General features: G+C 44.3%; 2 protein-coding genes and 1 long non-coding RNA gene across 7 annotated transcripts in view; 2 read left to right on the top strand and 1 right to left on the bottom strand.

The window, feature by feature from the left end:
* The window catches only part of RpL35 (Ribosomal protein L35), a 343,229-nt gene that overhangs the window by 319,991 nt on the left and 7,278 nt on the right, over positions 1-15,960 (bottom strand). The window lies entirely within an intron of this gene.
* bou (glycosylphosphatidylinositol anchored membrane protein boudin) overlaps positions 1-15,960 on the top strand; it is a 42,978-nt gene that overhangs the window by 8,659 nt on the left and 18,359 nt on the right. Inside the window, exon 4 of one of the 5 annotated variants that reach the window (XM_070529491.1) lies at positions 613-804. The exons of the other annotated variants lie outside the window; for them this stretch is intronic. Coding sequence (XP_070385592.1) covers positions 613-782 — 170 coding nt within the window. The 3' untranslated portion in view covers positions 783-804. Of the gene's footprint in view, positions 1-612; positions 805-15,960 lie in introns of those variants that run through there. 5 annotated transcript variants of the gene reach the window in all.
* LOC139052400 (uncharacterized) lies at positions 7,061-14,162 on the top strand. The gene is made up of 2 exons (XR_011509892.1): positions 7,061-7,176; positions 7,230-14,162. It is a non-coding gene; the product is annotated as an uncharacterized lncRNA (long non-coding RNA).

The raw sequence follows: 15,960 nt of genomic DNA on the forward strand, positions 1-15,960 counted from the left end.
CAGATTGGCGTGGTAGTATGTGCTACTCATTTGTTACCAATCTAGACAAAGCGAGATTTCGTTGCAGTTGGCCTAGAACTCAAGCTCCGCAGTCATGGCCTTTGAGATATTGCTCTTGCAGAAATAGGAGCGATAGGACTACCCTTGTTGTAAGAGGATGCTTGGTGAGCCATAGAAGAGACTGAAACAAAATAGGTGGCAACACTGCCCCATGCTTCCCCCATCAACGCTGTAGTGAACACTCCTCATGCCATACCTGGTGAGAAAAAACCCCTGATATATGTTTGCTCATTTATTCACTTCACCAGCTTGCTGTGATGTCATGAACTTGTGCGGTTCTCACCTGTGCTTTTGGGCAAAGGCACAACAACACAGTAGTGCAATCACAAGGGCATTTATTGCATCTTTCATAAATCAATGCCTGCCAGCTGACTTGTTATCCACAAAACATGCCAATGGGCGCGCAACATATCGCGGAAGTCAGACTCACCGGGACCAGATAGTGAGCGAATATGTTCGCCCCATGCTGGACACCAACGCGTGGTCATTCGTATGTACGGTCATGTGAATGGTGGCACGTTCGAACGATCATGTTCGTCCATTCCGGCGCAGGCCTCGCGAGACGGTCTCGCAGAAGAATGGATCGACTCACGCGCAGAATGTCAGCGCCGCTCACTGATCCCGAACCAAAGAGCCAGAGCATACTCCCTGTCGCGCCTGACCAACCCCGCTGTCAGGTGGCGCTAGCAGCGCCACACTCGTTTAGATTTTGTGGTGAATAAACGTGCTTTTTGGGGCTCTGTGGTGGCGGCGAAATCATAAGTTTTTGAGCATGCTTTGAGCTTGCTTCTGTTTATTTGCGAATTTTTTGCCTTTAAATAGTAATCGGGTGGTTTTCTTTTTCTTTCCTTTTTTTTGTCTCGTATTTCGGGTGCGCGGGTGTGCTTCGTGTACATTTGTTTTACAGGATGGTTAGAGTGTCCTTTCATGCCACGTGCTCCAACACATGCAGCTGGGTGGGATGTTGAGTGTTTGTAGTCTTTAAAGGGTAGCTTGGAAGTGGCAAGACAAATAGGTCTTAATGGTTTTACTGTGCGTGTTTTGGTAGGAAAGTGAGAGCGTGGCTGCGTAGTTGAGCGCGTGCGAGAGCGTGTTATACCTTCGGTCTCTGCGGCATTGTTTTTGAAACAGTGGTGAGAGTTGCTTTGCGACATTTTGAGGATTAAGATCCTGTGCGTATCGGTCTTTGCTAAAAGGCACGTGTTCTGCTTTGATATAGTATTATAGTATTTGCATCAGTATTTTAGAAGAACTTGTTGGCCGAGTTGGTACATATTAGCGAACATTGTTAAACTGTGCGAACAAACAGACCACAGAGACGGCATGAGACAACGATGGGTGCAGACTTGCAACTAATGTTTATTCCACAAAGACAACATATAAGTACACCCCCAACATACACCACTGTGCGTGCGCGAAAAAAAAAAGATAAAATAGAAGAAAAACCTCGTATATGCAAAACGCGACCTACCTTCGCTCGTCAGTAAACCTCATCTCACTGTTGTGTAAATAAACTGAGGTATCACTGACAGTCTTGTCCCTTCTTTCTAATATAGTACGCCTCGAGTAGCTCTCTGGCTCGGCTATCTCAGCAGCGGCACAAAATCTTTACTTCCTTCATGATCGGCTTGCACGTGCACGCCAAGCTGTGGACTGGCAGGTGCCCATTCATTTTATTTCTAATTGACAATTCATGCTCATGCAAGCGCACATTCACGCACCTTCCTGTTTGGCCTATGTAAACTTTACCGCATGATACAAGTATCTGATAATCTACTCCAACACTGCAATCTGTGTGGATCTGCGCCCGTCCTTGTCCCATGCTGTCTCTGTGGTCCGTTTGTTCGGGCAGTTTAACAATGTTCACTTTGCATCAGTAGTAGCATTATTATACTATTGCAGTATTTGCAAAAAGCTGTGCAATACATGGCAAGAAAGAGGGAGAAAGCAGTGCGCGGGGGGTTCCTCAAGGCAGATGAGGAGACGGATGAAAATGGAGAGGGCAATGAATCAACTGGCACACAATGTGATGTCAATACTAGGCTGCAGAAAATGGAGGCTTTCCAGGAAGAGCTTCTCAAACAGGTGCAAGAGCTCAAAAATGAGCTAAACAGGGAGCGTGATGCACGGAAGGTAGTTGGAAAGAGACTTGAAGCAGCCGAGGAAAAGCTGAACAGGGCCGCCATTGTGAATGAGAATGTGCATGACGGTGGAACGCAGACCCCCGACGCGACAGGCGAGGAGGGTCAGCGAAATACGTGGAAGGCATGCAGGGTGATGAAGGGTTAGCTGGAAAGAGCGGCACCTACGTTGAGGCCTCCATGCGGAAAAAGCAGGAGCCCAGGGGACACTGCCCCTTGTCGAGTCCAAATCACATGGAAAAGGACAAAGGGAAGCACGGAGAGGTAGGAGAGAGTGAAAGGGTGATTATCGCTGGCGGCTCAAACCTGGCTGGGTGCTCAAAAGCAATTGTGGAGAGAGTGAAAGGCGACAAAAGAGTGGCGGTAGGGACATTTCCAGGGCGGACACTGGGTTATGTCATGGAGCGAGCAAAAGAAAAGCTCGCGGAAAATGACCATGTGCGCAACCTGGTCATAGTAGCAGGTGGGCTAAATGATGTCCTAAACAGGAAAGCGCAAAGACTAGCCCAGCGCTTGGCGAAGGGGGTGGACAACTTGCGCGAGCTATCCCCTCAGGTGCAGATCGTGGTGTGCACGGTGACGGAGGTGCCTGTACGTGACAGTCATGTACAAAGAGCCGTAGTGGCTGCTAATGAGGCAATATGGAAAATGAGCCGAGAGGAAGGCTTCAAGGTTATCAAAGTAAACAGGGAAGTGAGAAAGTTTGGTGGTTTTAAATGAGACGGGATCCACTTCAATTACAGGCGGGCACAAGAAGTGGGCTGGCGACTTGGTGGTCACGCTGTTGCTTTTTTAGGGGGCCCGCGGGCGCTCAGGAGGTCAGTGTAGATAGTAATGAAGAAGGTCCCCTAGGGGAACGTCAAAAGAATCAAAAGAGCATTGCCGTCGATAACAGTAAAAGGAGGAAAGCAAGAAAAAGAGCTCGCCACACAATAGGTTATGTAAGCATGCAGGGCGGCAGAAGAAAAGAAAAGTGGGGAGAGATTGAGGAGCAGTTACATAGAGAACAAATAGGGGTGTATGCGGTCACAGAAACACACCTTAAAGACTCAGAAGAGCTGCCAGTTATTGAGAATTATGTTTCGGAAGGGTGCAACAGAACTAAGTTGGAAAGCTCACCCATCAGGGAGCCAAATGGAAAAGAGTAAATTCAGAATGTCAAGAGCATCTTTGGTTATCAGGTACAATGAGTGGGAAAGAAACTTGGCTGGGCGTTACGTATTTGTGGAGCGGAAATAATTGCACAGAGAATAATAATGAGTTAGTGGAATGCATAAGCGCTGATATTAAGGGTTTCGGGAATGGTGCTGAAATTATCCTATTAGCTGACATGAATGCCCACATACAGGATTTAGATGGCTATACCGACAACAACGGGAAGTCAGTGCTAGACATTTGTGAACAACATAACCTCGTTGTCGTGAATACAGGGCCTAAGTGTGAAGGACAGATCACGTGGGGAGTGGGAAATCGGCAATCGACCATTGATTACTGTCTGATGACAGAAGGAATTCATGATAAGTTGAAAGAAATAGTCATTGATGAAGAAGGGTTTAACAGCATAGGGAGTGGCCATAAACGCATCATTTTGAATATGGGATATGTAGTTGGGAAAGAGAGCAAGGAGAGCAGAATGGCCAGTCCAAATTTGAACGCTGAACAAATAGCAAATGCAGTCACTAGAGTTGAGGAAGAACTTGGCAAATGGCCAAGTAAACAGTGGGAATATGGTGAGCTTAAAAGTGTAATAAAGAAAGAAATACAGAAAGAGAACCAACATGTTCGTTGGAAAGAAAAAAAGAAACCGAAAAGCTGGTTGAACAAGGAGAAACGAGAAGCGATCGCCGAACGACAGAAAGCATCTCGAGAGCACAGGCAGGCAAGGAAGGCGCAGTTGCCACAGGATGAAGTAACTAGTAAATGGGAAATATACCAGGAGAAAAAGTCTATGGTTCAAATACTGGTGCAAGCAAAATTAAAAGGTGAAAGTGAACGTTGGTTGTCAGAAATACATGAGAAACAGAAGGCCGCACCTAGAATATCTTGGAACCACATAAAATTATTAGGCAGGAAGTCAACAACAATACAAAAACGCATCCTAGACGAAGATGAAAACAGACTGGAAGGAGAAGCGGCAATAAATTACATCTGAAAAGTAACAGCCAAATCTTTCCAAGGCAAGGACGAGGTTGTATTTGAAGAAAAAAAAGAGCATGAAAGAGACCCAAGGTGGAAAGGAGCTAGTGCTTACAAATTTAAACTGGAAGAAAGCGGAAGAGAAAATTCCTAAGCGCACAGCCACAGGGTAGACGAGGTTCCCGTTAGACTGATAAATGAACTAAAACCAAAAAGTAAGCAATCTCTGGTGAAAGCAGTGGAATAAACTTAAAGAAACAGACGAATACCAGACAGTTGGCGACAAAGTAGAATGAATTTAATTTATAAAGGTAAGGGGGAGAAGACAGAATTCACTCGTATAGACCGTTGACCATTACATCGGTAATATACAGGCTAGCAATGCAGGCAATCAAATCAAAGCTTCAAGCATGGGCAGAGAATAATGGCATTTTGGGAAAGCTTCAAAATGGCTTCAGAATAGGTAGGCGTTTGGATGATAACTTGTTTGTTCTTACTCATTGTATTGAAATATCAAAAGCAGGAAGCAGACTGTTGTATGTGGCCTTTTTAGACATTACAGGAGCCTACGACAACGTAGACCGCAACATTTTGTGTGATATTCTGGAAGGGGAAGGTTTAGGTAACGATTGTCTACAGCTTTTGAGAGAGATTTACCTAGAAAATATCGTTTGCGTTGAATGGGAAGGGATGAGGAGCAAGGAGAAAGTTCATATCAACAAGGGACTGAGGCAGGGGTGCCCTTTATCCCCGCTGCTGTTTATGATGTACATGGTGAGGATGTAGAGGGCGCTAGAAGGAAGTAATATCAGGTTTAATCTCTCATACAAACAGGCGGGTACCGTAGTAGAGCAGCAACTCCCAGGTTTATTTTATGCAGACGACATTGTGTTGCTAGCTAACAAGCAAAGCGATTTGCAACGTCTTGCTAATATCTGTGCACAGGAAGGCAACAATTTAGGTTTGAAATTTAGTGTTAGAAAGTCAGGTGTTATGGTATTCAATGAAAACTGTGAACAGGCAGTGGAGATACAGGGCCAGGAAATACCTCTGGTAACAGAATATAAATACCTTGGTATATGTATCATCATCATCATCAGCCTAGTTACGCCCACTGCAGGGCAAAGGCCTCTCCCATACTTCTCTAACAACCCCGGTCATGCGTATATATATGGATATGCATATGGTCATGCGGTATATGGATAAACGAGGGCAATAGATGTGTGGAAACACAGGAAAAAACCATAACAGTAAAGGGGAAGAGAAATGCAGCCATAATGAAGCACAGAGTGCTGTGGGGATACAATAGCTATGAGGTCCTCCGAGGTATGTGGAAAGGGGTAATGGTTCCAGGACTTACTTTTGGAAATGCGGTTGTTTGCTTTAAATCAGGGGTACAATCAGGACTCAACGAGAACCAAAGGTCAGTGGGTCGCCTCGCATTGGGCGCTCACGGGAAGACTACAAATGAAGCTGTGCAGGGTGATATGGGCTGGACTAGTTTTTAAGTGAGGGAAGCTTGCAGTAAAACTGAGTATGAAGAATGGCTGAGGAATATGGAAGAAAGTAAACGGGCTGGGAGAGTGTTCAGATATCTGTACAGGAAACACAATGATTCACAGTGGAGGAAAAGAACTAGGAAGCTTACCAGCAAGTATGCAGCCTCTAGGGTGGGCAACAACACAGCAACAAAGAAGGTCAAGCGGAAAGTCAGAGAGGCTGAAATAATGTCATGGGTGGTGGCAATGGAAAAGAAACCTGCCATGAGTAACTACTTAAAAGGAAAAAACGAAATCAGGAAAGAAACCATTTATGATAACTCAAAGGGAAGCTCATTACTTTTCGAAGCGAGATCGGGATGCCTTAGAACACGAACCTATAGAACGAGATATAAAAAGGAAGAAGAAGCATGTGGTTGCTGCGGTAAAGCTAGGGAAACGACGGAGCATGTTATATTAGAATGTGCAGACGTCTACCCAGCGGTCGATTTAGGCACCACTGGCCTCCTTGAAGCCCTTGGGTTCAGCGGGAGCAGTGGTAAAGCAAACATGTTCGCAGTAGACATTAGTAAGAGGCGATTGGAGGATTGGTGGAAGAAAATTAGGGAAACGACAAAAGACGGAGACGAACAAAAGCACAGTTCGCAATGGGGGATCAGAAAATTTGGCCGTGGTAGTTCATAGTGTGTGTGTGGTTTTTTTTTTTTTTTTCATTGTTTAACCTAGGTAGGACATTAGGCAGTATAATAGCAAGAGCTTGGTGGCGCAACCCACCGCCCTGTTCCAAAGGGGATGCTCATAACATCCATCCATCCCATCCATCGCGCCATCTCTCGCATTGCGCTTCAGCGAGACCGACTGCTGCTGGCACCAAGCCATGCGGAGAAGCCGGATTACAGGAGACGGGAGCTGTGCGGGAAAACAACATATCAGGGGACGCGTGAGGGTCGCGCATCCCCACAAACTTTGACATTGTCTGCAGATCGATTTAATTGTTTAGCCATAAAGTAGAACTGCAAATCATTCTAAAGGAACTAAACACTCAGCCTAGTAAGTTTTGACAGCTTTTTCTATGCCAAAACCGTTCATGTACGAGAGAACGCTTTACATGGTGCCATGCTGATGTAGCAGTGCTGGGGATTTAGCATGAAATTCAAGAAAGCAAAGTTTTGCATTTAGTTGCTTTGAGAATGATCTTCTTTTTATCCACCAAATGAATGAAGAGAGTTCTGAAAAAAAAAAAACTTTTATTATTCTATACAGATCTAGTACTGCTCTTTAGTGTCCCTTTAAAAAGACACTAAAGAGCAGTACTAGATCTAGTATTATCTAGATCTAGAGCAGTACTAGACTTAGTATTTGCCTTTAGTGTCCCTTTAAAGGGACACTAAAGGCAAATACTAAGTCAAGCTAAAGTGGTAGATGAGTGCTCAAGAATCTCTCAAGGCATCAATATTATCGTGAACAGAGCCTTAATAATTGAGAAATTGAGGCAAATGTAGGACATGGTTAGAGACTCCCCCGGGACATTCAAGCACTTGCCCAATGACAAAAGCACGCCTCAGTTAAATTCTGTCACTAGTACTCAACCATTCGTTGCAAAAAACATGCTTGTATTGTACTATAAGATTAAATAAAATGCTGCTTGTCCAGTTCTATTTTATATTTTAGAAAAAGAAAGCTCACTGAAATTACCCTTCACAGTGACGCGGGCGGTTAACAGGTTTCATTTTCACTCGACTCTGCGCCGCCCACACTTTCACGTTTTAGTTTCGTTATCGCCTAGTGCTGCGCTGGTTTTTACGGCTCGCGACACTCGCACAAACTGCAAGTAACATAGAATCCAACTTCAATGTGATCTTGTGGGATGCCCGAATGGTCTACACCACTTGACCAAAAAGCAGCGGCAGCGGCAAATCCACCATTCGGATGGGTGGATGGATGTTATGAGCGCCCCCTTTGGAAGGGGGTGGCGGGTTATGCCACCAAGCTCTTGCTATTATGCTGTCTAATGTCCTACCTAGGTTAAAAAAGAAAAAAATAAATAAATAAAACAATGAATTCCCATAACTAAGTTTTCTGATCCTGCACTGTGAACTTCGTTCTTGTATGTCTCCCCTTTTTTTTTGTCATTTCCCTACTTCCACAAATCTTCCAATCGCCTCTTACTAATCTCTATTGCAGACCTGTTTAATTCCCCCTGCTTTCGCTGAACCCAAGGGCTTCAAGGAGGCCAGTGGTGCCTAAATTGACTGCTGGGCATATGTCTTCACATTCTAACAAAATATGCTCCATCGTTTTCCTAGCTTTACTGCAGCAAGCACATGCTCCTTCTTCCTTCTCATACCTTGTTTTATAGATGCGTTTTCTAAGGCATCCTGATCTCTCTTCGAAAAGTAATGAGCTTCCCTTAGAGTTATCACTCAATCTTGGCTTGGTAGCACAGTCTGTCGGGCAGGGTCTTTCTCACCGACGGCAGCAAAGGGTGATAGCGTATGCAATGTCACCGCTCCCCTGGTTGGGTGGCGGGAGACTTGAATTTCGAAAAAGGCATTCAGACCCTTCAGATGTAATTTTCTCGTAAACTAAGCCTTTTCTTGGCGCGGAACAAGCGTTGCGAGGTTTCTGGAATCGTATTTAAATAGTCCATGTCGACTTAGTATTTGCCTTTAGTGTCCCTTTAACTTCAGTCAAGGTGATTAAGTGCCTCTCGCTTGGCGTTGTAGAGGTATGTTTGGTAGATTTGTGTACCTACCTGCCGTCTTCCCAAGCCACATTTTCATCACAAACGCATTTAACAAACACTTTGTCACTTACTAAGAATCCACGTTCAGCACCCCGGTGCTTAGCTGTTTGTCGAGTATATCTTGCTGAAAATTGGGTTTTAGGAATGACAACTTCGTCTTAGGTTGCCTCTTTAAGAAGAGCTGTGCAGGAGTGCTTCCTGTCACACTATGTGGCATGTTTCGATGGCTCATCGAAAAGCTGTCTAAGCCGGTTTGCACTGATTCTCTGTTTTGCGAGATGTCTGATAGCAGCTGTTTCAGCAAATCGCGCTTCGTTGTTTGCACCAAACGTTCAGCTGCCCCGTTCGAAATTGGGTGATAGGGCTGTGTTCTTGTATGTTTTATGTTGTTTTTAGCCAAGAAGTGCTCGAAGTCTTCTGATACAAAGTGCGGCCCATTATCACTCACATTTTCGTCGGGAAATCCGTATGCCGCAAAGACACATCGAAGTTTGGAAATCATTTGGTTTTTGACGGTTGAGGTCATTAGCCATACTTCAATCCACTTAGAATAGGCATCAACTAAGACTAGAAAGTTGAACTGTCCTTTCATATTAAAGTCAACATGCAGCCTCTGCCAAACCTTGGACTGATAAGGCCAAGGGTGTTGTGGCACAGGCTGCGCAGCTGGTTGCATGACTTGGCAAACCCAACAGGGTCGTATGTAATCTTCTGCTGCTTTATCGAGACCTGGCCACCAAATGAAGCCTCTAGCCGGCATCTTCATCCTTGAGGTGCCTGGGTGGTCCTCATGCAGCAAAGACAACACAGTTGGTTGCAATGCATCGGGCACGATCACCCTTGTGCCTCACGTGACATAACCTTGCTCGAGTGATAGCTCTAGACATCTAACGTAGTATGGCTGGAGTTCGTTAGGCACTTCTGAAGGCCAACCATATCGCGTGTACTCGACGACTCTGCACAGTTTGCCATCACATGCAGTGACCTTAGCTACGTCAGAAGAGTTCAACGGAGTGCTTTCGAACACAGAAAAGCATTCCAAACTCTCAGATTGGAGACAAGATGGTAAAGGTAGATGAGACAGAGCATCAGCCGCTTTGATTTCAGCCCCTTTGTGGTACTTAAACGTATACCGGTATGCTGACATTATCAAGGACCATCTTTGCAATTTGGCAGCTGCTTGCGACGGTGTCGCTTTGTTTTGTCCCAAGGTGTTTACGAGTGGCTGATGTTCCATGTACAACATAAACTTTCTACCAAAAAGAAACTTGTGGAACTATTTAAGTCCAAAGATAAGCACTAGGGCCTCTCTTTCACATTGTGCATAATTTTTCTCGGCTGACGTCAGGGTTCGTGAAGCAGAAGCTTTCGGATGCTCTTCTCCATCCAGCAGCACGTAAAAAATAACTGCTCCAACGCCGTACGCAGGCGCATCACACTGCGGCTTGCGTGCACTGGAGTAGGTAAGAGCATGGCTGCTTACAAGCAGATGCTTAGTCGGTTTGAAAGCATTGCTACACTGCTTCATCAACAGCCATCATTCTCCCTTCTGTAACAATCTGTACATTGGTTGTGCTACAGATGACACATTCTTCATAAATTTGCTGTAAAAATTGAGCAGCCCTAAGTATGCTCTTAATTCGGTGACATTTGTTGGCTCAGGGGCGTGCAGGATTGCCTTCACTTTCTCTTCTGTCGGGTAGTTGCCATCAGCGCTGACCTTGTGCCTAAGGTTCGAGACAGAATCTTGGAAAAACTTGCATTTTTCCAGCTTTAACGTAATGTTGTGCTCCGAAAGCTTGCCTAGCACCCGCTCGAGTGTTTTTTGGCAATCGTCCACGGTTTTGCTCGCAATTATGACATCATCAATATAACAACCAACATTTGGAATACCGAGCAAAACCTTGTCCATCATGCACTGGAACAAAGGAGAAGCACCTGCTATTCCATAAGGAAGTCTGTTATATTGATAGAGCCCCTTATGCATGTTAACTGTCAGAATATGTCTTGATTTTTGGCTCAGTACCACTTGTTGGTGTGCCGATGACAAATCTAAGACACAAAATACTTTGCCTCCACACATTGCTGTGAACAATTCCTCTGGTTGTGGTAGTCGGTAGTTGTCTATTTTAAATACAGGATTTACAGAGATTTTGTAATCCTCACAGAGGCATATTTGATCACCTTGCTTCTTTGGGACCAAAACCAGTGGAGTTGCCCAATTGCTTCTACTCACAGGCGTAATTACGCCTTGGCTTTCAAGCTCAGCGAGCCATTTTTCCGCTTGTTCACGTAAAGAGAAAGGAAGTGGGTGTGCTTTTCAAAACACCGGCGTACAACCCGGTTGCAAAACAATTTGTGCCTCGAAGTTCTTGATAGCACCAAGCGATTGCGAAAACACGTTTGGAAACTTCGTGTGAACTTTGTCTTCGCTGCGCACACTGCAAAGCAATTTCCAATTCAGCCGAAGCCTATTAAGCCAGGTTCTTCCCAGCATTACAGGTAACTCGCGTTCACATGCTTTAACAACGATTGGTAAAACCGCACTCTGCCCTTCATAGGTCGCGGTTACGTTGCATTGCCCTATGAAATCCATTTTCTTGCCTGTGTATGTCTTTTGAACAATCCGAGTTGGTTCACAATGCACATGCGAAAACTTTTCTTCGTACACACTTTTAGATAACACTATCACTGCAACCCCCGTGTCCACCTGCAGTCCCTGGCGCTCCAGTTATTGGCCCTCCACGTTTACAGTCGCCACATAACCGTTCTTCACAGATGTGTCGACTGTGCAGTTGTACAGAATGTGCTTGTCTTCCTCTGATGATTCCATTACTGCATGTGCCTTCAGCTCACTATTGCTTGTTCGACACATGTTTTGAAGGTGTCCAACTTTTGAACATAGCTTGCACGAGTAGTTTTTATACCAGCAATTTTCTGGTGCATGCGTCCTGCCACAGTGGTAACGTTTTTGTTTCTTGGTCTTGTTTTGCGCAGAACTTTTAGCCTTCACTTGGGCACGGTTGCTCGTTATTTTTAATCTTCATGTAACCAATAGTAACTGTAGGCTGAAGGGAGAAAAAAAAACAAAAAAAAACATCCCACCCAGCCTCAGAATTCCATGTGGGTCACTCCCAAGTGCAGCTGGGCACACATGCCACCTGGTTCAACTGCACTGCATAAAACTGCACAGAAGACGAGCTTGGCAAATCATTTCTGTTAAAATGCACATAATGGAGGAGGCTCTATGATAGGCAAAAAAAAAAGAATGGTCATCTACTTGACAGTAGCACAAAGCTACAGTGGTAGAACAGCCATTCCAGAAAGGCATTGGTTTTAGGATCGATCTGAACCAGGATGAGTTCTTCATGAACTTCGAAGCTTTCTTTCTGAGAAACTCGTGAGGGTTTCCTTTGTAGCTTCATGCTACTTTGGGTGGATGACAACTTTTTACTTTCGAGATGATTCTGTTGTTGATATTGTGCATTCTCCACTAGTATGCCAAAGGCAAAGCATGAAAACTGAGAAAGAGAGAAGACATTGCCAATATAGTTGCATTGCATCTTGTGCAATGCGTAGTCTGCACTAGTGCAACCCACACCTGTCCTCGACCAGCCTTGTATTCCCTCCGAATGACGACACGTACGTTTGACCAGAACATGAACAGACACAATCGCATGCTGGAGGAGGCACAAACGCTAAAGCCACAGCACAATCATAACACTCTTATGCTGTGAACTGTGCAAGACTGGTGGAGCATTTTTTTATTTGTTCATGCTGCATCTTGTGCTCAAATAGGGACTAGCTCATGTCTGCTGTCCTACAGACACACCTAGACTGCACTTGCATCAAAGTATTTGCTTGATTTTCTCAGATGTTTTATGCCCCACACAAAATATTTCTTGGACACTAAAGAGAAACATTAAATCAGTTTATACATATGAATTATACTTTCGAAACTCTTTTTGTTAATTTTGCATTAGTGTATGGGTCAATTAGAAGAGAAAATGAAGGTCAAAGTTCCATTTGAGATTTTGCGCTGAAATGCCCGTGTTGATACGTCAGTATGGTGTCACGGATTTCAGTTTTTTGTATTTGAGTTGCTGTGGCTCAATAAAAGTTTTCGACACTTGCCAACTTCAGTTTATGGCTCTTTTAGGACACAATGTAGCCCATCTTTACTGATTAAAAACTAACTGGGCCTGAGCAGATGGCATCAAAATCTTTGTCGTGGCAAGTTGATGCGAGAACTTGAGGGTGGTGTTGCCACTCATATTTCATTCTTGCGTCTTTTCTAGCTTACCGGGCCTCCTCTCGCGGTAACAGTGGCTTTTGTGCTGTTTTTGAAGGGTAATTTACTTATGAAGCACTAATTATTTTTCTCTAGTGTCCCTTTAAGCCTGCACGCCAGACTCGTAGATAGGAGAAAGGAAAGGGTGTAGTATCTGCAAAGAACCATGCAGCTCTTTCTCTCTTGCTTCTCTGCATGGCAACATTGTTCTACCTCATGCACTGCTGTCCTTTCTTTTATTGCACCCTTTCACAAGCCATTCCTCTCGCCACTGCCACTAGCTTGGCAAGGTTGTCAGAAAGTAGGTATAGCATAAAAACAGGAGTGCAAGAACATTATTGTGAGCTGTCCCTCATTTTCATTCGATTTCCAACTGTAAAAGAAAAAAAAATTGTGGGAAACCCTGATTGAGAAACATTTAGCCATCCTGACGAGGTGTCAATCATATTGACCGCAAAAAAGACGGGGACATAGGAAGAAAACACATAAACAGCACAGGCTGTTACCGCCTGTGCTGTTTATGTGTTTTCTTCCTATGTCCCCGTCTTTTTTGCGGTCAATATGATTTGCAGTAAATACCAACTAGGCCAAACTGAAGTTCTTCTGACGAGGTGTCGACTACCATCAATGTGGTAATCAAAGACAGTGAGCATGTTTTTATAAATATCCTTTTTTCGTCACCCATGCTGTGCCACAGCAAAAAGCTTTTGTGTATGTGTTCTCTGTTTATTATGTTTGATGTTTGTACTGTTATAAATCAGTGAGGTACGTGCTTGGTCTTGGTGCCCAGCAGTGTTTGTTGTCTCTGCAACTCATGTTGCATTGCTGACCTTTGGTTTCTGATGCAATTGTTGTGCTTGATACATTTTAGAAGTGCAATTCCTCCGTCCTTAACAGATGTTAGATCCATGCGTGATCAGCGAGTGACCTTGAATAGAGGGCTGTCTGAAACGGCAGGCTCCACAGCAACTCACCATGTTTGCACTGTTAAGTGAACTTCTCTCTGGAGCTTGCCATATCCTTGGAATACACATTCTGTGATGCTGGACAGTCCATGTACTGGTGCATTTCAATCTGGCATGAATGAGCTGTTTGGGATGAGTCCAGCCTTGAGAGTAATGCTAGCGGAAGTGACTTTTTTTGTGCTTATGCCGAGCATAGATTAGCCGAACATTTTGGCACATTGACTGAATGTATTCCGTCCATTTTTATTGAATCTGTTTTTTATATGGTATGTGTATATACTACATATGGTTTGAAAATATAAAACTTGATTAAGACGTCCAACACATTTTGTTCACCTTTTCTATTGCTACTTTACTGCCACATTGCCTTACTTTAAATTGCATTGTATAGTACCTGCATCATGCTGTGTCTTACAGATGGTCCTTGTGGCTGTTGTTTGGCCCTCTGGTTGCTTTTGTACTGCATAGGTCGACTGCACATTCCTTACACATTCATCATTTCAGATGTTAAAGTTTCTGTCTCCTGTATGTCTGGTGCACATCCATTCATTTAGATGAATATCAGCTACGCATTCATCCTTTTAGATGTATATCGGCCATGGCGCTAATTTTGGATGGCAGCATTATGAATGAATGGAGGTACATTCAGAGTACACGAGGACGTAAGTGGAGCTTGTTTAGTGGTCCCTGTCAGCGTACTCGGTAGCCAGTACTTTAAATGTGGCCATGTTTTGATTGGCCATGCCTTGTGAATATCCTCATGTCATTCACCTTTGGCTGTGAAAAGCAAAAAATAAAAGTCTCAGCTGACCAAAAGCATTGTTTATTTTAGGCAGCTTTCTAGTGTACTGTATATATAGTTGGCGAACCAAAAGTTTGAGATTTCTTCCGGTTAAACCAAAGTTTAGATTGTATGGTGTTGACTGTAATTTTAATTTCTTGTCTCTCACAAAAAGTTACTGCTTGCTTTCTTCTTGGTAGGAATGACAAGCACCAATACCTCCAAGCAGCTCTTCTGTACTTAAACCTTAAGTTTCACTTTGGCATTACTCAATGTGTTGGCCAAGGTCATTTTCCTGTATTTTTTGCAAGCAGCGATACAAACATCAGTGGTATTTCTAATGCCACCTTTCAATGCATCTTGCCTTGTAGTGTTTACAATACACATTGTTTTGTTGGGGTGTAAAACAAGAATATAGTGGTAGTGCTGTCACACAGTCAGCAATAAAAGTGCCACCTTGCGTGCTTACTGTTTCTGGCAGTCATCAGATGTGTGCTCTTCACAATGATTCTTCATAAGTCTGTTTTCTATGCAGTGAGGGTCTTGTACAGGCATTCACGTACCACAATCTTGGCTCAAGCACCCTTTCAAGAGCATATGAAGCTACATTTCTGGTGGAAATGCCATGTGTTGTGTAGTTAGGTGGAGTTTTTCTTTTCCACAGATGGCTAGATTGCTTCTGGCAAGTTTCATTGTCAAATCTGCCAAGTACAGCTGCTGGATGGATGGAAAACTTTATTTGGTCCTGCAAGTAGTGATAATTAACCACTAAGCGGGCCGCTCCCATGTCAGGACCGGAAGGCCAAGCCTCACGGCCACGTCGTGAGCCTGCTGGACAGCCCAGAATTGTTCATCCAGGTCCGGGCTGCGAAGTGCAGCCTCCCACCTGGACGCATCCTTAATCGCCGAGTCTTCAATTCTTTCGCAAGACCAGAGCATGTGTTCGAGCGTGGCTAAAACACTACAATCTTGGCAATAAGGTTCTGTATACGTCTCCGGATAAAGCATGTTCAGTCTCCGTGGGCAAGGCTAAGTAACAGGCTGTGGTAAGCGTAATGTAAGTGCCTGATCCCTGTTTAGCTTAGGATGCGGCAAACCGTAAACCCTGCGATTAAGAAGGTAATACTTCGTGATTCCATTGTATGTGGAAGGGTAGTCTCTGTTCTCGGGGAGGCAACGCCACGCCGTGGCACGGGGCAGAACGGAGGGTAAGATCTCGCGCTGCCTCATGAGCGGACTCGTTGAGATTTGTAGGGGCTCATCATCCTAAGATGAGCAGGGAACCAACATAAGTAGTGTTAAGAGATCTCGCATGTCTGCATAATTTTAAAAGCAACCTTA

The sequence above is a fragment of the Dermacentor albipictus genome, unplaced genomic scaffold (assembly GCF_038994185.2).
Source record: "Dermacentor albipictus isolate Rhodes 1998 colony unplaced genomic scaffold, USDA_Dalb.pri_finalv2 scaffold_22, whole genome shotgun sequence".
Classification (NCBI taxonomy): domain Eukaryota; kingdom Metazoa; phylum Arthropoda; class Arachnida; order Ixodida; family Ixodidae; genus Dermacentor; species Dermacentor albipictus.